We start from the raw sequence: 25,317 nt of genomic DNA, 5'->3' as shown, positions 1-25,317 counted from the left end.
CAGCGAAGTTCCTAAACTGGCCACAGGAATCAGCTAGTCCAGCATTTCGTCACGTGAAACAGCAACTAGACACAACACTGCTTTCCTCAGACAAGCCTGCCACTTGGGCCATCCAGGTTGTTGCAAAGACAGTGTCATCAAACATGGGAAAACGTCAGCATCACTGACAATTGCAAATGCCCATTTTCTCTCTCACACACATACTTTGCAAGAAATGAAGAATCCCTGCTCCTCTGGATTGTTCCTTCCCCAAAATGCCCTGCAAAGCATCGCAACAGACACTTCTCTCTCCAAATTACTGCCAAGTACTCCACACTGGTATCTGGTTAGATCACATACGATCATTTTCAAAGCATCCATGTGCAGCTCCTCTGGTGTATGTTGCCTATGTTCATACAAGCCAGTTACGCAGTCCAGAATGATCCCGAACTCCACAGCTTGCCGATCAGTACTACAGCATGATCCTCGGTGTGTTTTTGGCTGAAGCAAACCAACTTTGTCCCGAACAATTCCCCAGGCATAGTTCAGCAGTCTGCACAATCCCAGGACACTTCTCAACGGGCAGTCCGCATGCAACCATGCTGCTCTGGAGTGTGAAAGTTTTTAGTGGTATGTGCAATCACTGTTGGTGCCAGAGCACAATTTTAGGCATGGTAAAACATACTGTGAACACTGACTGGACCTTGCTGGCACAGAGGCTGCCTGCCAGTTCTAGTTTTTTACCTGGGGAAAGAGGAGAATCAGCAAAGTACATCAGGGCCAGGATGGCACATGGCTTCATTGCACATCCAGTCTTGCACATACTGACAGCGGTGACAACAACCATATTTGAAGCTGCACCTAAGAACAGCCCAAAATGCCACGCTGATGTGGGACATAAAAGCATCTTTCAACATATTCCATAGCTTCCCTTATGAAGAGTGACACATTATCAGAAAAAGGACTAGTAATGGTACAGTTACTGCTCTACTACTACTATTCTCGTGCTAATAAGACACAAGCAGAATGAAGTAACGTAATTAGTAAGAGTCCTGGAGGTGCTGTTGGAAGGGGGGATACTATACAAGGGGTTTCTAAGCACTCATTTTCCATCTGATAAATCCATCAACTTTCACAATAAAACACACACATGAAAGTAAAAACAGTGGAGATTTTGAATTATATTTATCACTAACTTGGCTTGACCTGTCAATAACAATAATCCCTCAGGCACAGTCATGCACACATGGACATATCACAGCTGAGCAGCCTGGCATGCATTACCAGAAAAGGAAAAATCTGGTGCACAAAGACACAATACCCAACAGAAAGACAAGACACAGGAAAACACACTCACAGACCAGTATTTTCAGAGAGTTTATTTATAGAATTATTATTTCAATTTGGCACACAATTGGAAAATGCTAATACAATTTGGTGGGACAACAGGAAAAATGCCAGTGTTGCTGGTCCTTCGGGGAGAAAAAAGAAATGTGAATTACAAATGAGGAACAATCAGGGTTGAAAACAGTATTGTCTGAAAGTGGGCTCTATCAGCTGTGAAAGATAAAAATATCTGAAAGTCTTAGAACCTCGAGACACTGGGATGATGTTTCCAAGTTCTCTAGTAACGTAGACTGAAGCTCCCCAGAGGTGAATTTAACACAACCCAGGTTGTTTGCACTATTGGCGGAAGCTGAACTTTTCAGAATTTAGCTTAATTTACTGTTCATGTTTTATCTGGCTTGCTTCTGCTCACATTGAACTCAGTGGGAATGCTGCTACTGACTTCAACAACATCAGGCCTTTCCCAGAGGGCCAAAGGAGGCTCCTGCATAGGCAACGAAGCTCTGCACCCAACGGAACAGAAATGCTGAATGCTTGTAACATTACACTGAAAAGCTCTTTTCTTATACTCCTTTCTGAGACAGTTTAACTTCTCCTTATTTGTATTTTCCCTGTATGTTCAGTATCACCAATCACATTAACCTCTTCAAGTTGCCTTTATTTTGTTGGCATCTATCACACTTTTGGTAGTATAAGCACCTTAGACATTGGTCCCAAACATTTAACAACTTCAGGATAAACTGGATAGTTTGCTGCTGTGGCCCTCATCCTAGGATTGTCTCCACCTCCGATCCCTCATTTTTCTTGTCCACGTGGACTAATAAAGTACCGAGGATCAGGAAAGAACAAAGAGATAAGGGACAGCAAAGAGGGAAAAGTGACCACGAATTACTGGCTCCAGAGGGAGTCTCAGAAGGAAACTGGATGAGCACTTCTGAAACTCTCAGAAGAGCTGGAAGAGCTGGTGTAGCATCTGAAAATCATGACGTGTAAGGCTTCAACACTTCTCAAATACAACCCGTGAGTGGCACGACCTGCTTGTGGAGTGCAGACACTCACAGCAGGTGCTAGCACTTCATTGTAAGAGCTGCCATACAGAAGATGGGGCTCAAAAGTCAAGCAACCTTTGAGTCCTCAGTTACCAGCCTTGTCTCAACAAGTGACATTACAGTGAAGCATGTATACTGCAGTTTTATTATTGAGGATAGCAGGTCAGAAGACAGACTATGAATGGTATTTTGGCAAAGTCAAATCTGTAATTTTTTGTGTGTGTGAAAAGGCCTAAATCTCTACAACAGAGCACTGAAGAAAGACTCAGTTTGAGTGACCCGACAGGAAGCCACCCATCCAGGCTCTCCTTTCTTAGAAGCAGTGCGCCCCCTGCCCTCATCCTGCTCAGACTTAAAATCCTGCAGGCAACTATCTGTGGTCCATTAAATCTTAATGGTTATCTAACTTATCTAACCCCTGAAAGACAAATGAAACTATCAGTGTTATTAAAAAAAAAAAAGATATCAAGTAATGGAAATCAGTATTCTCTGTTACAATTTCTCCAGCACCAGCAGCTGCTTTGCTCCTCTCCACTTCTCTGCTTCAGAAAACAGATCCACGAAGGGCATGAGTGTAACTGGGGATACAGTAGCCTTGAAAAGCAGTTTTGTTATCAGAGAAACTGCAGCTAGAATGACATCCACAAGACAACAAGGCAGCCAGCTCTGCTGGCATGACACAGAAGAGGCCCAGCACAACACTCGGTTACTTCTCACCGCTTTGTTCTTGGGGGATGCAGACTCCTTGCTTTACACTGTTAAACCAGGAGAATACAGTATTGCACCGCTCTTGTACAACTCTGACAGATAACAGATGCTACAAAGATGTTGGGATACATTTGCAGAGATGAACTTCGGTGCTGACTCCCCTCCACGCCCCTGATCTCCAACCACTGGCCATTTAAAAAAGTAAATCCCTTCTCATACCTGAAGCCAATTAGAAAATCTGTCCACTCTTATGATGATGAAATAAAAGCAAATATATGAAACAATATCACTATATGACTTTCCAGCTTTGCCTATATGGTTAATTCATCATCTGAGTAAGACATCTCTGCTAAATATTTTCATTATTATTACATGCTCTGTAGATCAGAACAAACAGCTCTTACATAAGTCCATCTGTAAAAGTCTGGCAAATACGTTAAACTCAAAACCAGTTAAGTACAATATTCAACCCTTTTATTTCTGTGTCCATTTATTTAGAAAACATTCATTCAAGGAATGAAAGTTAGGACTCTTAGTACACTACGAGGCATCACCTATGCTACCATCTGCTCTTTTTAGCAGAATGAAAAGAGAAAATAAATATGACTTTAGAATAATTTCACTTGCAATTACCTTCATCATAATAGCCACTCAAAAAATCCACCATCAGAAACCAATGCTAAAATTGCATTCTAATAATGCTAAAATGCATTCTCTTACTTCCCTTGTTTGGAGATAGAATGATACTATGAATTTGTTTTACTACTTTTTTTTTTTTTTTTGAAAAGGCATACTTTTGTAGGACCCACCTACCCCATGCAACTGTTTTAAGCAGCATCCCTAAAAACAGTATGACAGTTTTATGTGGAAATGGCTAGAATGTAAACAATAGTGTTCTAGCCCAGCAGTGAGGCATGGGTATGGTATGATTTCCTACCACTCTGGGCATAAGCTTAAGTCACATCCACACAGCTGAGACCAAACAAATAGTTAAGCCAGAATACCAAAAAGTTTTAGAACGGAGCATAAACATAGTCAAAGTAGTAGGATATTCCGCGTGTTAACACTATACAAACAAGTATCGAAGTACACTGGCATATAAGCACTAAGCAAGCACTGTTGAATATTTACTGGTCTGCATAAGAGTTGCATTTATTATAAAATTACATCAGAAACTGTTATTCACCAGGTACTTACCTATTCTCGTATCAAAGCGGCTCCTCTTTAAACTAGACTGGGAGACCCCAAGCACCATCTTGGGCCTCAGCTGTGGGAAAGCGTATGAGCTCAGGCTGTACTAGAAGTAATTAACTGGGCATGTCACCCACCGTTTCTTCATTTTCACAAGAAGTGACATTGGGCCAGTAAGGGTCCACTGCGAAAGGTACTGAACACCGTGATCCATTGCAACAAACAAATTTAGGATATAAATGGGTCTAATGGAAAACTAGGTATTTTAGCCAGCACGTGGGAGGAAGAAAAGGAGGGCTTGAAACTCTTCTTTGTACCTTATCTTCTTAAGAAAAAATAATTTAGGCAAATAGTTCTGTTTGTTTACTGTTCATCAACTAAGATGCAAGTAAGACCTTGTGCAATGTGTAACATCTTGATTTTCGTTTCTTATAAAGAAACTAAGTCTGATCACAGCTTATGCAAGGAAGTGATAGAACTGTACCCAAAATAAAAGCACACACATTTTCATAAGGTAAGTTTACACATGATTTCAACCTCAATCTAAAAGCACAACCTGCCACAGACTTTGTTTTAATTGCCTATTTAAATAATATTATGCACTCAACCTCTGTGACACAATTAGGTTTTTATACTAGGCTAACTATGGCTATTTCTCATATTTAAATTTTAATCTGTGTTCTTTCACTAATAAACAGAAGAGCTGCTTTTTTTTAGGCTTTAAGAGATTAAAGTCAGCCTGAAGGAAAAACATTGTAAACTTCTTGTAAAATACTACTAAAGCCTTGACAAATATCTTGATTTTTATTCTTACTGAGGTTTGAAAGCTCAACAAGGTTTTCATAATAGATCAGTCCCTTTTTAAAAAGGACATGTTCACTTATTTGTCACAGCATACAGTCGTTTACTAAATGTAAAAATCGGAAGTTGTTCTGTGTATTATCTACAAGTGTAAAAGCTATTTTCAAATAGCAGCAATAGTGTCCATTTTGGAAAAACAGTTCGCTAAAAAAACTACCCGTACCAAAAGGCTAGTAGAACTAAGCTTCAGTCTACTTTGCCAGTAAGTTTACAAAATAAAAGTCTGTATCTGTAGTTATGCAACATCTGAGGAGGTCTTTTGGAAACTGAACATTAGCTAGAAGTTAAAATATGTATCTAGACATGCTCCGCTACTGACATAAGGGGAAAAACCTCTTTTTAATCAGAACAGCAGTATGATGAAAGAAGTTAAAATGAAAATAAATAAGAAATTGGTTTAAACAGCCTGAGCTTATACTGAATAAACTTTAAACAGAAAACATCTGTATTAACTATGAATTTTACCTTTCTTGGAGAGAGATGGGAAGCTTATCTACTGTTAATTCAAATAGCAGGTACATTGTAACCTTCTGAACCCTTCACAGGGATGGAGAGAACAACAATAGAGATGCTTACGTCTTTGCAGGTAGAAGTCCACATATTTTAGAGATGCAACAAAACTTATTTGCTATCAAAGGGCCTGTGGTTTGTTCTGTATCTATTGGACTGACACAGAACATTTTTCAGTAAAGTGTTGCAGACCCTGCTGTCCTTCAAGTGCCACATGCTCTTCAAACTTCCTTAAACAGATTCAAGTTCAAATGACAGCTCTCTTTGTGAATTTCCATAAACCAAATAACCAAGGGATGGCTCACGAGCTTTCCGCAGAAAAGAGTGCACCTTAACCTAAGAAGACAGAAAGTTATTTCTGGGGTTGTAGAAAAATTTCTGGTTTACATCTCACATTGTAAATGGAAAAAACCCACTCAATTTACTATTTCAGTTAAACTCATTCCATATGACTCTGTCCAATGGAAAAAAACAACAAAAAAATTGGTACTGAAGGAAGAGGCTGCTTCTATAGGCATAAACACCAAATGATGAACAAGTCCTACATTAGAGAAAAATCTAGCATGCGTCTTCAACACTGTACGCAGAAATCAAGGACAAGAAGTAACTTTTAAAAACTATACAAGGAAATGCTGCCTCCCTTTAAAAAGGTACATGAAAATAATTACACTGATTAATAAAACACTGATATTCACAACCCACCTGAACTAAACTGGTTTACATCTTCAGGCAAAAAGTCAAAATAGTACAGAACATCTTTTTATGTCTTAAAAAGCAGAAGGAGTGCCACGCTGTCAAGAGATAAACTGTTGCTGCATAAAAATTTGTGTCAGCCTTCTTGTGCTTTCTGTTCAGGCGATACACAGGGTCATGTCTCCTGCTAGACTGTTTACAGAGTTATGATGCCTATACAAATCAATCTTTTCTCCTACCTAATTCATTATGAAGTTGCTACAACTACAGTAACAACATTCAAAAGGTTCCAAGAAATTCTTGTGAGGACTACTTAGGTAACTTTATGAATAAATTTAGATTTTTCTTTAGTTCACCTATGTTTACCAATGTATACTGTATATGCACCTTGATAATACGAACTGTGTCAAAACAGTCTGAAAAAATAAAACATCGAAACTGAGGTGTGAGGCAGACAGTCCCCTTCCTACTTATGATTATTGTTATTTTATTCTTTTATAAATACCACCACTGAAGAAACCCAATGCATGATACAGTCCCCAAACCCACACCAAACTGCTTTGCTTTGCTGTGCATCTTTCCCAGCAGGTTTTCACACGTGCTTCTTCAGACAGAGCATTTGGAGGCTACAAAAGCACAAGTTGTACTTCTCCATCAGTCAAGGTTATTTGTGTGATGTTTTCTCCAGATCTGGAAGTTTTTCAATTAGTGCTTTATGGTTCATGTTGATACTGGCTATAAGTCCTCCCTCATTGCCATCTGAGCCAGTGTAACTAATTTCTTCACCAGTCAGGGTAGTCATATGGCCACCCAATGCTCTCAACACTGCATTTCCAGCACATATGTCCCACTTCTTAATATAGGTGACATGGATATATACATCAGCTTGTTCTTGATTCTTTTCAGCCACATCAAGGAGGGCCAACACTTTATAACCTAGAAGAAATGGACAGAAGTTTAAAAAAAAAAGTTAAACCCAGTTTTCCTGTTCATCACAAAGAACAGATCTACTAATGAGTGTTAATAATAAGCACATGGAAGATTTAGGAAAGTAATGCCATTAATTGTATCATGCAACCCAGTACAATGGCAGAGGCACCAATAAACTTTGTCTGTCCTCGGACCTCTAGAGAAAATTTGAAAAAGAAACACTCTCCGCAAGGTTTTTCCACTGCACTCCAATTAAATCCTTGGGTATTTGAGACACATTATTTTTAGACAGCCTTTACCAATATGCTACATAGATTTATCCAGAGACACATTAAAAGAATGAGATCAGAAACTCAAATATAGTTTTGCTCTTATGTTCACTCACTTCTCAATCTCTATATTATGCTGAAGTCTACCTTTTTCTTCCTGGCTTTTTATTACAATAGAAGATACACACACATACCACTTTTTATTACAGCAATTCAGCTCAGAGCATTACCCTTTATCATACATTAAGCAGTACAAAGTCATTGCTCAAAATAGCATTCTCTCTTTTCTGGAATGTTTTCAATTTTTCACCTGTTCAACCAAGAACCTTGTTTCATTAAACTTTTCTTCTCTTTTATGTTCTTATACAGAGTAAAGCCCTGGCAAAGATCTGCTATAATCAGTTACACTTTCACTTCCTTTATCATAAGAAAACTCATTTAGATTCACCATAAAGATCCTATGCAAGATCTTCTTGACTAATCTGTAAGGGAGCTCTAGGTTTCCATATTAAAGACAGAGAAAAACACATTTCTGTAAAATGCACATTTTGCATAGCTTTTCTGAGACTTTAAAACAGCTATTACTTCACACTAGTGCCTCACACGTTTGCGTTCTGTCATAACACGCATAAGGATACTGTGTAAGGTTACAAGTAGTAAGCTAAAACCTCTTTGGATTGAATATGAGACAGATAAAAATGCACTTTAGTGGTATTAGTTTTCTCTTTTGACATAAATGCAAGAAATAGTACCAAACTCTAATGGCTCTTCCTTAAAAGAAGAAAAAAGTTTAATTAAATGTACTACTAGTTAATGAACATCCAACAGATTCTCTTCCATGATTCTGTATGTGGTCACAGAAGCCTTTTTCCTCCACAGAGGCATCAGTAAACACACATCAGTGTGTTCAGTGAAAGGACCGCAATAACATTGGTCTGGGCTTGGATTCACTAACATACTAACTTGTGAACAGTCAGAAGCACAAACTAAGTTTGCATCTAGGTTTCTACACACAGGAGAAACTCTGTCGCTCATGTCAAGTGCTTCCTTTTAGGGATATGAAGAACAAAAGGTAAGAGGAAAAAGAGAAGATGCCACAGCTATATCCTTTTGTCTAATAACAGCTATCCTACTAAATCATTCAGAAGCAATAAAATGCATAGGATGCTTAAGGAACCAAACCTGCTCCACCAGCTGGGATTATCACAGTCTTATTTCCAAATGTCTGCCGTGCAACCTGCTCAACTTTTCCTGCATGGGAGCGGGATACAATAATCCTTGGAGTCTTCTCGTTGTAGGAGGAACGAGCTCTTATGTTTGACCCACCATCCACCATTGCCCAAGCTAAAAGAGAAACACAAATTCTGCTAAAATCTACAAAAGACAATCTCTGTTAAGTGTAAAGATAAAAGGATCCTTATCCAAGAAAATGGAATTGATACCTCCGACTTAATTTCCCTCCCTACTGTAAAAGAGAAAGTTAGGGTTGAAGGAAGAGGCGGATGCCCACATGTGCACACAAGGTGAAGAGAAACAGTCCCCTGCCCCACACACACCTTTGTGCATATGGCATCTCACTGTGCCTGACTATTCTTATGTGATACTTTCAAAAAACAGTAAGAGGGAAAAATCCCAAGCAGCAATATTTAGAACTTGCAATTGGAAAGCCACCAAAGTTAAAAGTATGGCTCTGAATCAGAAATTGTCAGTATTTCCTCAAACAACCTTTTGAAAAAGAACAAAAAGTCCCACTACCCTTCAAAACAGATAGCAAAAATGTTATTGAGTCATTTTGTTCAGAATGACAGTAAAGCTAAGGAAGGAAATAGCTCAGGAGGACAGTAATACTAAGGAAAACATTTGATGCTGTGTTACGGAGGACTGAATTTAGAATACACAACCTCCCACTTCTTTCATCATGAGGTTCAAATCCAAGCCTGGTAGGCGGCATCCCCTAACCATTAATTTGACATTTACTTAGCAGACTAACCAGCAATTTCATCTCAGCAGAGGGCCAGATTGTATGGCAACAGACTAAGTTACGTGTAATAACAATGCCGACTGCCTTTTATTGCTTTGTATTTCTGTGGTAGTATTAGGAACAATTCTACTCACAACACGTTGGTATTTCCAGCTGGGGAAAAGAATATTCATCACATAGAATAACAGAAATCATTGCATCTCATCTGATGCCATGTCTGAACATTTCACACTGTACTATTATTAAAGGAGATAAATTCTCAAAATCAGAGTCCTAAAAAAACCCCACCATTTTTTCAGGTAGATGTTGATACATAGAAAAACATGTTCCAAAACCTCCAAGATTCTTAAAGCATATTGGAATATAGCACATATTTAAATGACTGGAAATTAAGTTCATATTTAAAGACAGTAAAATATTTAGCACAAAATATTGAGCATTCAGTGGGCAAAAAGAGAACAAATAAAAAATGTATGTATTCAGACTTAGTTTCTGTGCCAGAGCTACTGCATAACTTCACAACTCTAGAGGTCAGTATTGCCTAAGGGAAAATGAGAACATAAATTCTTGTTTCAAATATATTAGTTAAGACAAGAATACTAAAATTACTTTGAAGCTTTCAGAAGCACATACACGTTGCCAGCCTTTCAGCCATGCTCACTGATACATCATCAATACTAAAGAATTAATTAGTTCATGGTTGTGGCATTAAAAGCATTTCAGATAAGACTATGCTACACACTCCTGCCTAATAAATACATACAGTTGCCATCAAGATCTTTAATCAATCTTTGTTATTCACACTGAATAAACACCAGGTCCTGGGTACGACATCACAGACCCAAGTTCCTCTGCTGAATGAGCAAAGTACTCTTCTGCTAAAGGCTAACAGCACACATAAGACTGTTCAGTACACGCAGGTTTCGCTTCCTTTGGTTTGCTGTAAGGACTCTGATGGAAAGGATCTTAATTCTTAAACGTATTTCCAGTTAGCTTGTTTTAAATGCATCATTTCTATGTTAAACAAGGGCGGCATTTTCCTTTGTGGTTTCATAGCACAAAACACATCTGTAGCTCTAATTCTGAGGTCTGCAGCAACACTCCTTTGCCCCGGGTACTATCTTCTCATTTATATCTACAGATGTTCTCTCAAACTTCAAATTTTAATTAACACTGTGACTGAAGATGCTGGAAATATGTGAAGGCATAAAGGTACCTGTATATGCTGAGAATGGCTTGTGTATCACTCCTATGACTGGTTTACCATTTACAGCCACGCAAACCATTGTCGTGACGTACTGCCGAAGATCCTCTGTGGGCAAAACAAGAAAGTGAGCAAGTTTACAGCCAGATGCCAAGAACACAAGAAGAAACTCAACATTATAGAAATGTTGTTCTTTGAAGACTAGCCTACATTCTGCCTCTCACAATTATGTAACTTTGTTGTATCTTCAAATAACCTTGCAGTTTTTAAAACACTTTACAGACTCTTCAGTATTCCAGCAATTTTTCCTGTTCAGAAGATGTAAGCTATACTCCTACCAGATCCAATGCTAACAACCATGTCTTATGCAGCATGTATTTTCATGGGAATCTGTACCCCTATATTCTCCCTTCTTTGCCACACTTCCTATCCTCCCTTAATGCAAAGGTAGTAATTCAAATACCAAAGAACATTCACCAGAAAAGGTGACTGTATCAATGGAACATTCATACAGAAATCCCCATTCTTCTGTTCGTTCTGCAGTACTTATCAGAAAGAATTTCAGTTGGATTGCCTTGAACATCTTATGTGACATCTTAAAACATTTGAAAAAGGGGAAGATGGAGTTACGGATGCTTTTTTGAAAAATTGTAACAAGATTTTTTTCTATCAATGTAAACAGAATATTTACTTAGTATTCCCTTTAAATAAACAAACAAAAAACTTTCTGAGATATTTAGTGTTGCCACAGTAACAACCAAAATAAAGAAATGTGTAATTCCAGCAGAATCCACAAGTGACAGTTACCATTTATTTTAGCAATTACTTAGTTGCAAGGAATACCAAAGTGATTTCAGAGTGGGAATATTTAAAAGTAAATGCTGTGGTCTGACAACTACAGAGATTTCATTATGCAATATGTTCAATTAAATCACACTGGCTTTGACATAACACACTTTAACAAGAGATGTCACTTTAAATACTTAGTAGTTTGTCTCCAGTATAAAAGGCAGACATCAGAATTACACACATGATTTGTCAACAAGAATCAGCTACCTGTGTATTCTTGTGTAGCATCTAACGGATCGATCCAGACAGTCACACTTTCTGCTGGAACTTCTTTAGGCTGTATTTTTTGTTTTATGTCTTCAGGAATACTGTGATCCCAAGAGACTGTCTCCTGATCAGCTGTATCAACACGCTCTTCAGAGTTTATCTATGATAAAACAACAAGTAGTTGCATTAATTTATCAGATAGAGTAGCTATGTTAGTCAGGAAAATTACAGGTTTGTTCACATCTTCTCTTTCTCCCTTCACCTCCAGCTGAAAGTGCATGAATTAGTAATTTTTCAGCAGCTCCCAAGCTATTACAGTCATGTGACAAGCAATGGAAAACCACAATCCAGAGTTTTACTGTGAACCATACCACAGCTGGACAGTTTCCTTGGCTGCACTCTTCCTACTGAATGTTCTTGGGAGTATGAATCTCAGGGGTTTTTAAATCAAAAATTAAATCCAGTTGCTTCAAATCTACAACCAGAACAATGGACTTTGGAGAATCATGCAGTACACAGATATAGTCAGTGTCTAATGTTCCATTTATACATATCAGTATATATGTATATACAGAAACGTACAGATATTTTATCAACAAATATTTGGCAGACTGTAGTATGACTTGCGGACTAGGAATCCTAGTAGATATTACTGCTTCAGGCATTGAGTTACAACCAGAAATTTAAGCAGCTCAACTGGATGCAACCATTACACAATTGTCAGATGAATGAATGGTCTTTTATAAACAAGTTAATAACATTCCATACCCATGAAGAAAAGAACATTTATAAACAGCAGTCCAAGGTCCCTTTTAAGCCTACTGTCACCTGCTGCCTAGCTCAATGAATTTTACTCTGGACCAGAGGGCATTTCACTGTGCTGAACAGAGCTCGGTCCAATAGTGAAACACAGTCCCAATCTGTTGCATGGAAGAATGTTCTGCAAAACCCAATACAATGACACTGTGACTGCAGTAGGAAAACATTTTTGGATCACAAGAGATGTACTTATCACAGAACACTGTATGTCATGATCTCTCATGTTACAAAACATCACATAACCTGGCAGGAAGAACTACTGGGGTAATATGGATCAATCTGTCTTAACCCATCCATACTCGCTTACTATCACTGCAAACATGGTTTACAGAAGAGCTGTAATGCAACTGGACAGAGGTAGTGCTAATAGGAATTTAGACAGATTAATTCCATTTACTTTTGGCACCTCAGTTACATTAGGAGACTAGTATTTCTATGTTCCTACTGCCAATAAAAAGGAAATCATTGCTACTGTGCCTTTCAAGCTTCAGCCTGCGTGAACCCTTCAGAAACGCATCACTCCACTAATTACTCAGTAGGATGATGATGCTTATGGCTTAAATGTGTAGGTTATATGTCTGAAGTAGAGTGTAACTAATGTAGACTTTTAGGACCTTTCAGAATATTAAGAACACAAGTTTTTTTTTAATTCCTGCTAACTTTAAAGGTGGCTGCTTCTGATGCAATTCTAAAGGAACGCCAGGCTGGCAACCTCCGATGCACAGTCAAAAGGCAAAATAGTAGGCACACATGGAATATGATGTGTCTACAAGCAAGAACCACCGATTTCCCTTCACTTGCTACAGATGGAGTTGGGACCCCTAAAACTGATAAATCCCCCCTGACTAAAGCAGCTTGTTATTACAGAGGATGTTGGCAAGTGACACTGAAAGAACACAAATAAAGGAACAATCAAGACAATGTTTGAGTGTTACAGACTTTGTATCAGCAGGATTTTTACATAATTCACATCATGACAAGAAAAGATATCACAAACCTCAACTGCAACAGATCATTAGCAAAGGGTTAAGGCTCATGCTCTCCAAGAGAATTCAAGAAAAGAGAGCAAGCAGAACTGTAGCAACTCCAGCCATACATCACAGATGCCTTCTCACATAAAACCAGTATTTGAAGCACTGCATGTCAAACAGAGTCCTTGAAGTTGCCACGACATTTACAAATTAAACATCTGTCACTGTACAATAAACCTGACGATTGTGTTTTCCCCTGGGGAAAGCAGTCCTGCAAAGTCAAGATGCCTAGTCCCACAGACTTGGCAGCCTCAACACAGCCCCTGGGCAGTTTAAGTTCCGCTACAGCATATTGCGTACCACTACAATATAAAATGGAAAAAACCCAAAACAAAACAAAACCCACATTTCCTCAACAGAAGGAAGAGCCTCCAAAAAGTTAAAGGGTTGTAACCAGTCCTCAAAAGGAAGACTCTCTTGTTAAACCTGTGTTTACAGTACACTAAAGTTAAAAGATTGAAACTATCTGAAAGGTATTGTTTTCAGAGATAAACCTCCTATTTAGTTCAAATTCTGTAGCGGTCGCCATGAAGCTGCAGCAGTTATAATGCTGGTGAGAAGTCTCTCACAACAGCCATTATTAGTCTACCAGAAAAAAAGAAAAAAAAAAGAAAAAAGGTAACAGTGATGAAGTTGCAGAGCCATTTGTAGAAAATAAAAATTAAAAAAACCTAGCTGGGTCACTAGTTCTTCCATTCATATGATCATTTACTCTGTAGCCTTGGCTGAACACTCCACAAGTAGAAATTCACAGTCATTCCACCCCATGCACTTATTATATTGTTAGGAAGCCACTTTATAGGTTTTGCAAGACATAGTTGCCTCAGAGAAGATCACTAACCCTTAATAGTATGAACTTTTCTTCTTTCCCAACCCTGCTGCCCCCCCCCCCCCCCTCTTTTTTTTTTAAATACATGAGAATATACCTGGAAAACATGCCTTTGTGTTAATACTACTATTGTGTTCTACTTGTTATTCTCATTTGTTGGAATCCTCCAGAGGCCATGACTTTACATTTGAAGCTTTTCTGAAGCGATATGGATACATAGTCGATGGCATTCCCCAATCTTCACCCAGAAATCAGGAGGAGCTTTGGTAGAAAGACAATCACAATGCCAAATGTTCCAGACAACAGTTTGTTCCAGCAAGACACACCGAGTCAATTAAACCTCTATGTTAGTGTAAATAATTATAAAGTTTGCATGCTTGCTATCATACACATAACTTTGCCTACTCCTAAAAGTCAGATTTAGACAGCAACTCATCATGCAAGAACCTGAGACAGCAAGCAGAAGAGAGAAATAAATAGCTATTTGGGGTTATCCACCTAACAGCTGTAAGCTGTAAAAGCCCATCTCAGGAGGTTCTGTAAGCTGTCCATCCACACCGAGCTCAACTACATTTCAGCAATCTTCCCCAGTTATGCTTGAAGGAAAAGCCCTCCTCACAAACAGCTGCATCAAACACAGAGATTTAATAAAATGCATGTAAATCTGTGAACAGACTACTGCTGAAAGGTCAACAAAAAATTTATTTCATAAATGAGGCACCTTGCCAGCACAGAGCATCCTCAAAATGAATCTGTGAGGTGCAGGAATCCCGTAACAGCCAGAGGACACTGCTCATGAGAGCCAGCAGCAGAGGTCCAACAGCAACACCAGGATCAGCCCACAGTGTGCCTTCCCAAACACCCAGATGTTCCCAGCCTTTGGAAACCCGTTGTACAGAAAAGACTCTCCTCCGGCATGTTGGTGATTGAAATACAGATCTGCTCAGGGACATGGGAAGCAACCCGAGTGTACTACAAACCCATGTGGATAAACGCAGTGCTCTGAACAACCAGCCAATAGTCCTGACCATGTAAAGACTTCAGGGAACCTCACACCAGCTCTTCCTCCCACGTCGGGCTACTCCCTACCAACACTTCACCATGTCTTTTGTCGCAGTTCATCATCCAACAAACTTACTTGAATACTAGCTAGCTGTCTGTAGTGAGGTGAACAAACTCCAGCTTTTCCTTGGTTTGAAAGAGTAGGACACTGATGTAGTTTTGCCTTTGAATTTACCCATTGAAGATAAACTGAAAAAATATATGCTAAAAAATTAAATAGACTTTTCTGCCCGAATACGTAATTATTTTTTTAAATAAACATCAACAAATGCAAATGTAATGTTTTTCTTATAAAGTGTTTGGCTGTATGTGGATTTTATTTAAATTTGTTACTCCCCATCCTTCCCCACATCCTTATTTAGCCCAATACTCATTTTGCATTTTAATATGCAAATAATGCAATGTCTTGAAGAAGATCCCCATATGATAATTAAGTCCTCTCAAACCTAAATCTCGGGGCTTTTTTATTAGAATAGAAAACAAAATGAGAACACCACAAATACTATCCCACCTGTATTACAAACAAGAAATACTAATTAAGCTAGTCAAGGTTAAAAAAGAAAACAACATACAAAACCCCCACAGCTTAGGTAACAATAAAATATAATATTTACTAGTGAGACTATGAATGTACAAGTATTTCAGACACTACATTTCAAGAACAGGGACTGGAACAGGTTGCCCAGAGAGACGGTAGATGTCCCATCCCTGGAAAAGTTCAAGGTCAAGTTGATTGTCTTCAACCTAATCTAGCTGGAGATGCCCCTGCTTATTGCAGGGGGGCTGGACTAGATGGCCTTTAAAGGACCCTTCCAATCCAAACTATGATTCAATGGATAAATCTATTGTTTTGAATGGAATCATGAAAAGGAAAAGCCTGGAGTCCCAGACAAAATAGTGTGTGCAGGGGACCGTTATTAAAACATTTACAGATGATTGACTTTGTTTTTCTGTTTTGTTAGGGCACTAACTCTGCACTACATACACAGTCACTTCACCAGCGATTACACAACCCAAGCATTATGCATACCCAAGATTCAAACTTAACTTTGCCATTTGTATTCATGTGACAGGAGATAGAGGAAAGGAGTGGGGGGACAGAAGTAAACGCAAACATTGACAAAAAATAAACCAATGACTCTGATACCTTCTTACTGGCTGACTAAGACATGTCCCCTGTAGACAGTAGAAGATATTTTATTACTCTGTTTACCCTCTGGACTAATGCCCCTGGCAACCTGTAAGAGGTTACCCACAATTACGCACCTTGAAAGGTGTACTGACCTACTAGGTGGCTGCATGGGACTGTACTTGATTTGCTGTTATTTGACTGTGCTTCAGAGATGTCACAACTCGGGGGAAGAGCAATTCAGTCAGCAGGCTTTGGGCTTTCCCCCATCCATGGACCAAGCCTCACACCTTGCCCGTCCAACCACTGCTGCTGCACTGCACCGGAGAACAACATGCCCTTACACCCACCACACCACAAGTCAGACTGCTTTACCTCCATTTGCCCAGCTTCTCTCTGTTTTTTCCTCTCAAATGTATCAGAGGTGAAAGCTGTCTGATCTTCTCACAGCATCTGTGCACACACAAATTGTGTGAAGGAATCTGATGCCAAAACCTCTGAATGTAAATACCCACTTGACAAGTCAGGACCTATAAACATGCACACCAGGAGAGCAAGAAGTGGTCAAAGCACCATATTTCCAACACCCAAGGAAAGTACCTAACTTATCCAGGTTACAAAACAGGGCTTCAGAATCTGCTACGCAAGGAAGGACTTGCATTCACACCAAGATTCAGCTCACCTGAAGCTAGGACCACTCACGATCACTCCCTTCCAACTTTTTAATTTGGGGGCTGCGAGTAGCAGTTTTCACTATGAACAAAAGCTGCTTCCCGAAAGCTTATGTTACTTAACACTGAAAAGAATGCAAACTCAGAAATCAAAGTATCACTTCCTTAAGTTAAAAATTCCTTTAAGCTTTGAACAATTTGAACAGTAGCCCTGCCAGCATAGTAAAAAAGAAAAAATAATCTGGTTTTATTCAGTACACTGACACTTTTAAAGCCAGTTGCCTCCTTTTGAAAGGCTTCTTTTCCTCCTTAGATTACCACAACCTATTAGAAAGGAAAAATGAGCTTTTACAGGTGATCTTCATCTCTTTGAAAAAGGTTCCTCTTGCTAGGGTCCAACTTACAAAGAGTTTTAGCGGGGTAGAGTTTGTTACGAAAGGACAGAGGACCTTGCTGAATCACATGGCTCTCTAAATAAACACCTTGTTAAAAGGTTATAAATTTGAATTAAGATATAAAACGTATTTGTATATAAATGTGTAAGGTATAAAAATACACTAATATATAAAATAATAAAAGGTATAAAACCCATTGGTCTCATCATTCATTTGAAATTAAAACAACAAATACTTCTATAATAATGCCAAAACACAGATAAAGGACAAACGCATTTTTCAAGGCACAGAAGTCCAGACAGAGAGAAGCTTTCCTCTACCATCAACTACATCTTCATTTTATTTTAATGACATGAAGAACTCACTTCATGCAGGAACAAGATGACAGGATCAGACAAACCTAAATGTCAAAAAGCTTGATTAGCGTTTATCAAAACTCATTACATGGCTTTGGTCATTAAGCCAGCAGGAAGCAGAGTGAAACAAACAGGTTTTCATAGACGGTAAAGACCTGCCAGGTAACAACTCTGCTTCTACTGACTTATGACAAATAGAAGTTGGTGAACACAATAAAAATCAACAGAGGGAACTGGCATGGATCACAGAATTCACAGCTTCCACCAGTGATCTGCAGAAACAGATATTAGAATTTAAAACCAATAAAAGAATAAAGCCACTCGCTTATTAACTCAGACAAGTCATTTCAGTAAATGGCAAAATTCTCCGTTACGGTTCTATACAGATGCAAGTCTAGCAAAAAGAAAGGTATGACTAGCTAGGAGAGTTGCAAAGCTACTTTTCATTTTAAGAAAACATCCAAATAAGGCCGGATTAGAAGTCTACCAATACAATAAATAACACTGACAAAACGTCCACTGTCAGTGGTACACTACTAAAAACCAAATCTTCATATGCCCAGCTGACAGATCAAACATCCCTGGTATACACACAAGCCACATGAAGTACTTGTAATTAGATCTGAAAATATAATCACAGAACTCATTACCATGAAGTTACAGGCTTTAACTTCATTTTATGTAGACAGTGCCAGCATAAGTCATCTAATATCAATTAAAACCCATGTTAAGAGATGCATCTCCAGACAACAACTACTACTGAGAGTCTTGCTTTACTTAGAAACCTACTGGCAGTTGCTAAGATCATATGGGTCAGAAGAACATTAATTTTGTTAAAAACCCTAAGACCTGAGGATGCCATTCTCGCAACACGGAGAGACAAACAAATTACTACACTTTTTCAGCAAAGCACTGAAATCCTTCTGAAGTTTAAGTAGCATTTTGATTTTTAAACTGACTTCTTTAACATATCTATCTTTCCCACAAAAATATTATCGGATGTAAAGCTTGCTATCTCAGATGAAATTCCAGTTTTCTAAGTATGACAGTTGGCATTGTGGTCAGAAGCCTGTAAACAGCAGGTTTAAACCTAGAAAGTACTCCTGGTAGCTTGAAAAAAAAAAAAAAAAAGAAATTCTTGGAGACATTAAGCTTCCAAAAGTGGAATTAATTTAGAAGAAAATCTCATTAAAAGGTAAAACTGGCATGTTCTTCAATTTCCATTTCAAATACTGATGCCTGATTTCAGCATTATCATGCACAAACTTGAAATGAGGTATTTATAATCTGCCTTAACTGCGAAAGAGATGGAAGAAAGTTCAGATGCAGGACAAGACCAACAAAAAGATGCCTGAAGAGAAGACTGACACAGAGGAAGACTTGATTTCCAACACAGTCACAATAAAAAAATAATAAAAAAAAAGAAACAAAGGATATTTCTCTATTTGGTATTTGGACTAGAAAACAAGACATATAGCTGGTGCAAATATAGAACATAAATCGATACACTGGTCAGAAATAAAGCCCAGACAGCAGGAAATGGAGAGTATAGGGCAGAAATCACTCCGGCAAATAAGACTGAAGTCTGCATTTGTGAAAACACTAGCACTGTGGAGAAGCAAAATAGCAGAATTGTGTGGGTCGCTTTAAAATTGACCTTTCCATAATCAGAGGACAGAGGGAATGTGGCCAATGCACTTAGTTTAAGGAACACATCTTCCCCTGTCAATCACTCCTACCTTTGTGAGCAAGTAGGGCTGCTCCTTCAGATGTGCTGACGCAGGCTGTTGATAGGGCCATAATGTGAAGTGAAGGAGGGTATTTTAACCTTTATTTTACATTTTACCTTGGATACATTCATATATCGAGCTCCTGACACTGACCCCCAGACAAAAGCATTAGAAAAATGGCAGACCCTGATGTGCAGCACCAAGCAGCTCTTTTACCAAGTAACGCTGCTGAAACCCCAATATCACGAGATCATACCTTCAAACAGAGAAGCTCTTCTGCACAGAATGTGCCCGTGTTTCTGGCCAGTCTCTAACTGGATTTGGAACCCCTGCTGCCTCAGTCCCCTGTCCCCGTCCCCTATCCCCTCTCCCCCCCAGCAGCAGGGCTAGCTCAAGCATCTTTTTAATCCCCTCACTTGACTCCCATCCCAGTGCTTCTTATCACACCACCACTGTGCTAGCACAAGGAATGAGACTGCATAGAGAACAACCACAAAAACAGTGAAGTAACCCAGAAAGATAAATGAGATAAATAAAAAAAAATTAAAAGGAGCAGAGGAGATGATTATAGCTGGATCAGAGCTTTAACTCATTCTCAGCATGACAAACAAAACAGACAACGACAGCACACTGGTAGTGCAGGAGCAGTAAACATCTCAAGCCTGTAACAGCAGCTGAGGACCCTACAAATAGAAACCACTGCATATTATTTTAGCATCAAATGTATTTTAAAATCAACTGCACAAACATACTTCATAGAAGATGTGTGCAAATATTCATTGCCAGATGTTAAGCATGATCAGACAACACTGGGTAACAGCTGAATTAGAAATAACTGACTTGACCCTTCCTCCCTTATCTTTCTCACACCTCAATCTACACAGTGATAAAACAGAATGGATCGCTTCTCTTCAGTCTTACCTAACCTAGCTGTGAGAAATCTTGAACTGATGCAAATGCATCTATTTATATCAAATAGAGCAGGTGATGTAAGCAGCGGAGTTCCTCTTCCTCTGTAGTCAAAAAACCTTTACTTAAAAGAACAAAGGCAAAACATTTCATATGGGTGGGGGGTTTTGTCTTCCTCCTTCAGATCTGGAAGTTGTTTTTTTTCAATCACAACTGCCAGGACTGTAGGACAGTTTATTTCAGTTTCTGAAGTGAGACGCCTAACTCTACCATCTTCTCTTAATAATCACACCATAAGAGAAGATCTGCTTCAGGCAGACTGTTTGCATGCTGTCCCTTTGTATGTCCCACAGCACAATACAGGGAATCCAAGGCTGCTCACTGACTAAAATTTCAGTCAAATGACTTCTCCCCCTATTTATTGTTAAATATTGGAAAGCCACAGCTATTCTTAGAGGATCATAGAATGGTTTGCGTTGGAAGGGACCTTAAAGATCACCTAGTTCCAACCCCCCTGCCATGGGCAGGGACACCTTCCACTAGACCAGGTTGCTCAAAGCCCCATCCAGCCTGGCCTTGAACATTTCCAGGGATGGGGCATCCACAGCTGCTCTGGGCAGCTTGTTCCAGTGTCTCACCGTCCTCAGGGTAAAGAATTTTTTCCTAGTATCTAGCCTGAATTTACCCTCTCACAGTTTAAAACTATTACCCCTTGTCCTATCACTACAGATCCTATTAAAATGTCTGTCCCCATCTTTCTCTTAAGCCCCCTTTAAGTATTGAAATGTGACCAGAAGGTCTTTGCAGAGCCTTCTCTTCTCCAGGCTCATCAAGCATTTCCTTCGCATTATAGGCATATTTTGGCACCTGGGTTTTGTGCTGATTTGGTTTTTTTTTTCCTGGCTGCAGCTATTGGCACCAATTTAAGTACCCCTGTAAGGCTCAAGGGTTCCACGATGTGAGTAAATCGCATTTTGCATAAATTTACTCTTGGAATTCTTTCAGGTTTTGTTTGACAGCTTTTGTTAGCAGCATCTTATCTAGCATGAAAAGCAGAGGGGTTTTATTTGACTTCAGCGATGTTTTTTATTCTGGAGCATTGCTCTGTACACAGGGATAAGGCTACAGATATAAAGTACAATGCTTCTTACAAGATGCAGTTTTATGCTGCCTCACATGAAAGGTGTCTTAGGAAATCCTCTATAATCCTCATATTCACACCAAAACTGAAGCAGGTCTGTTTATGAAACAGTAGCAGGTTTAGATGTGTTGTGTTGAAAGTACACATGAAGGATTTGCAGATTGAGATGAGACCTTGTCTTTGCACCCGAGAAGCGGGATAGTGCCACATGTATATAAATAACTAAAGTTTGTATTTTGGTTTGTACAAATGTTTATGAATACATCTTCATCATAGTATAGACTTTAAGAGACAGCATGTCTTACCAGTATACACAACTTAGTGGATGTTTTTTAAACACTGCATGAGACGATGTCAATAATAACAGCTTATGTACTCAGAATACTAAATATCCCAGAGCTGATCTGTCAGATTAAGTAACTCTAGATCAGCTGAAAGAGTTGTCAAAAACTCTTCCTAGTCATCCTCAATGCCCAAGGAGAGGGAAGAGGAGAGGGAAGAGGGCATATGCCTGATTTTTTCCAGTTCCACAGATGTACACACACATTTTTGTCTTCGTACTGTGTTGAGAACACATCTGCACCTAAAGTACCATCTATTTTTAAAGACTAGCAGCTCAAGTCAACCATAAGGAAAACAAAAAGGAGTACCAAAGTTTTTTTAAAAGGAGATGTTCAAAATTAAGGCAGCCTGAGAGGAAGACACACAAGTCAGGCTGTCAGTGCTATGCATCCCAATCACGGGAGAGGAGTTTACACACTTGACCACAGACACAGAACAGGTGATAACAGTTCACTGAGCAATTAAGAGCCGCCCCCCCCCCCCCCTCCTCCCCGAGCCCCCAGCCTTCTCTAAAAGCACAGACAACCCTTGTATCTAAACCAATGGCATCCCTCCACCCGCAGAAGGGAAGCAAGCATACGGGTTTCAGGTAACGATACAGGTATGCTGTCATGCCAAGCTCCATGAGGACACTGAACAGCAAAAGAGAACAGGGGACAATACTGTTCCTTCCTTTAACATAGGGCCTGCAAAGGTGGCTTGCCATTGACAGACAATCCAGCAATCTTTGGAACATAAACTTCATAGTCTTTTTGCAGAGGAAGATGAATTACATACCAAGTTTATTTCAAATATTGAAGATTGTGGTGTTTCCTTTAGGTTTCATATTCAGAGGGTTCATTATAACACACAAAACCAAACAAACCAACCACCACCCTGAGGAACTTCAAAAATGGCCACTGAAAACTCATTGAGTAGTAACTAAATTTAACCGAAGAATAAACTTAACTATGCTACTTTTTCTCTCAACCTGTCCAGGAAAAGCATACAAATCATCACTTTTGAAACGCAAGTTTAAGGTTTTCTATCCATTCCAAATGACTGTAAAAAGCTAAGGATTTTAACATCAAGAGACTGAAGAGAGCTTCCCACTTACTAAAGAGAAAGTGGAAACAAATCCAACCGACCCCCCAAAACCTCAAAGTATAGCTCTGGTCTGGGTGCGACCTGAAGCATGAGACCCAGGTTTCATGAGCAAACAAGAGCGGGGAGGGGTGCACACCTCTGGAGAAAAAGCAAATTCCACTCGCCCACGTAGGCAGTGACACAGCCGCTTGCTTATCTGCTGTCCCGAAGTCACAGGAGCTAAGAAGCGCAGATACCGTGACACCACGTTCCTAAACCTCCAGATTCTCAATGCCTTGTCCCTCTTACAGGCTCCAGGAGAGTTACGGAGTTACACGCTCCCCCTGTAACTTCGGGCGGGGCGGACAAATGGCAGCGAGGATAATTAAGAAAACGGGCGTTCCTAATCTCAGCACCACGAGCGCATGTGGAATTCGCGCTATGCCATCACCTTCATCCTTACCCGGACAGCCCGCCACCCGCAGCCGTCAGGCTCGGCGCCCCGTCCCCGTATTATTTCAGCCATGTTGTTTCACCTCGCAGAGCTGCCCCGCAGGCGACCCAACCCCCTCCCCCGCAGCCCAGCACCCGCGGCAGCAGGCGTGAGGTGGCACTGCCACCACGGCAGCGCGAGGGGAAGGAGAAACGCCACACGCGGGCGGCACTTCCCGCCGGCGGGCACCAAACGGAGAGGTGACACGTGTGTGTCCCCCGCTCGCCTCAGGGCGCCGCACGGCCGGCAGGGCCGGGGGAGCCCCCCCGCCTCACGGGAGGGCGGCTGGCACCCACCTGCACGGCGGGGAAGGCGCCCTTCAGCAGGTAGAACATCCTGCGGTTGGAGAGGAGGTCGCCGCTCGTCAGCTGCTCCTCGGCCCCCTCCCGCGTCTTCCCCTTCGCCTTGGCGTTGAGGACGTTGCCCTCGCGGACCCGCTTCACCTCCTCCCCGCCCCTGACGGCGGCCAGGACGGACACGGCCAGCAGCTCCCGCAGGTCCACGGCGCCGGCGGGCGCGGAGCCGCGGGGGCTCTCGGGCCCGCCGGCCGCCGGCTCGCTCAGCATGAAAAAGGCGAAGCGGCCGGCCAGGAAGCCGGAGTAGAGGTGGTAGAGGACGCCCAGCCCCAGCAGGCAGAACACGGCCATGCCGAGCGGCGAGAGGCGGATCCCCATGGGGGCCATGGCCGCGGGGCAGGGGGCACTGCGGCGCGGGCGGGCGGCGGTACCGGCAGCTCACCACAGCCCCATGGCGCCGCCGGGGCGCTGCGCTCCGCTGCTACTGCGGCGGGGCCGCCCGGGCTCCACACTCCCCGGCGGGCCGGTGGGGAGACGGCGCCGTCTGTATCCGGGTCAGGCGGAGGCGGGGCCGGCCGCTCGCACTGAGCATGTCCCGCCGCCCTCCGTGCGGGGCCGGGCGGTGCGGCTGTCCCCAGTGCTGCGCGGTCCCCTCTGCGGGCGGCTCGGTAGAAGGTTGGGGGGAATCCCCCCCATTTCCTACCGTGGCCATGCCCGGCAGCGCACGCTGGCCACCCGCCGGTTGTCCCGAAGCCTGTGTGTCGGGGTGCCGCTCTGCGGGCCCGGGGCGCGCACGGCCGGGCGGCGGGGCCGGGGGGTGTCCCTGGCAGCGCCACCGCCCGCTGCGTGCGGGGCGGCGGGGGGCGGCGGCACGGGCCGGGAAGGGGCTTTCCCTTGGAAACTGCTGTTCGCATAAATTGCTTAGTTTCTGAAGGGTGGCTGTTAACGGGTCCGAGCAGCAGCGCTGAGCATCTCGTTGTTTTTCACGTGCTTAGGAGTGAAATTAGGGAGCTTGGGGAATCTTCGGCTCCCGCCGTGCTGCGGGGAAGGGGCTCCAAGGATTCCTGCAAATCCAACCAGTTCCTCAGCCAAGTGACGTGCTAAAAGCCTACCTGCACTGTGCTTTTCCTTTGCACCTCAGTTGGATTGGGGGAGTGTGAAACTGCATGGTTATGACCAGAGTCTCTTTATTTTTTTTTTTGTTTTCTAATTCTCTCCCGTATTTTTGAGTAAGCTATATCAGAAACAAAAGAAATAAATTTACAATTGTT

At 41.2% G+C, this 25,317-nt stretch overlaps 1 protein-coding gene across 1 annotated transcript; it reads right to left on the bottom strand.

The window, feature by feature from the left end:
• Positions 1-1,343: 1,343 nt before the first annotated feature.
• BPNT2 (3'(2'), 5'-bisphosphate nucleotidase 2) lies at positions 1,344-25,317 on the bottom strand. Its single transcript, XM_055704962.1, has 5 exons — positions 24,047-25,317; positions 11,779-11,938; positions 10,735-10,830; positions 8,720-8,881; positions 1,344-7,274 (listed from the first exon to the last, which is right to left on the bottom strand). Exons 1-5 carry the CDS (start codon positions 24,431-24,433, stop codon positions 7,003-7,005), a joined length of 1,077 nt encoding a protein of 358 aa, XP_055560937.1. The 5' UTR covers positions 24,434-25,317; the 3' UTR covers positions 1,344-7,002.

This window comes from Falco cherrug, chromosome 3 (assembly GCF_023634085.1).
Source record: "Falco cherrug isolate bFalChe1 chromosome 3, bFalChe1.pri, whole genome shotgun sequence".
Taxonomy (NCBI): domain Eukaryota; kingdom Metazoa; phylum Chordata; class Aves; order Falconiformes; family Falconidae; genus Falco; species Falco cherrug.
The sequence above is the reverse complement of the archived record's forward strand: the minus strand, read 5'-3'. Positions and strand labels throughout refer to the sequence as shown.

What these genes read in the sequence shown, in the direction of transcription:
- BPNT2 (XM_055704962.1), bottom strand. Translation starts at nt 24,433, where the DNA reads ATGGCCCCCATGGGGATCCGCCTCTCGCCGCTCGGCATGGCCGTGTTC. An exon ending in TGCTACACAAGAATACACAG is followed by an intron (nt 10,831 to 11,778) that starts GTAGCTGATTCT and finishes TTTTGCCCACAG; the next exon opens with AGGATCTTCGGCAGTACGTC. An exon ending in GCCATTCTCAGCATATACAG is followed by an intron (nt 8,882 to 10,734) that starts GTACCTTTATGC and finishes TTTCTCTTTTAG; the next exon opens with CTTGGGCAATGGTGGATGGT.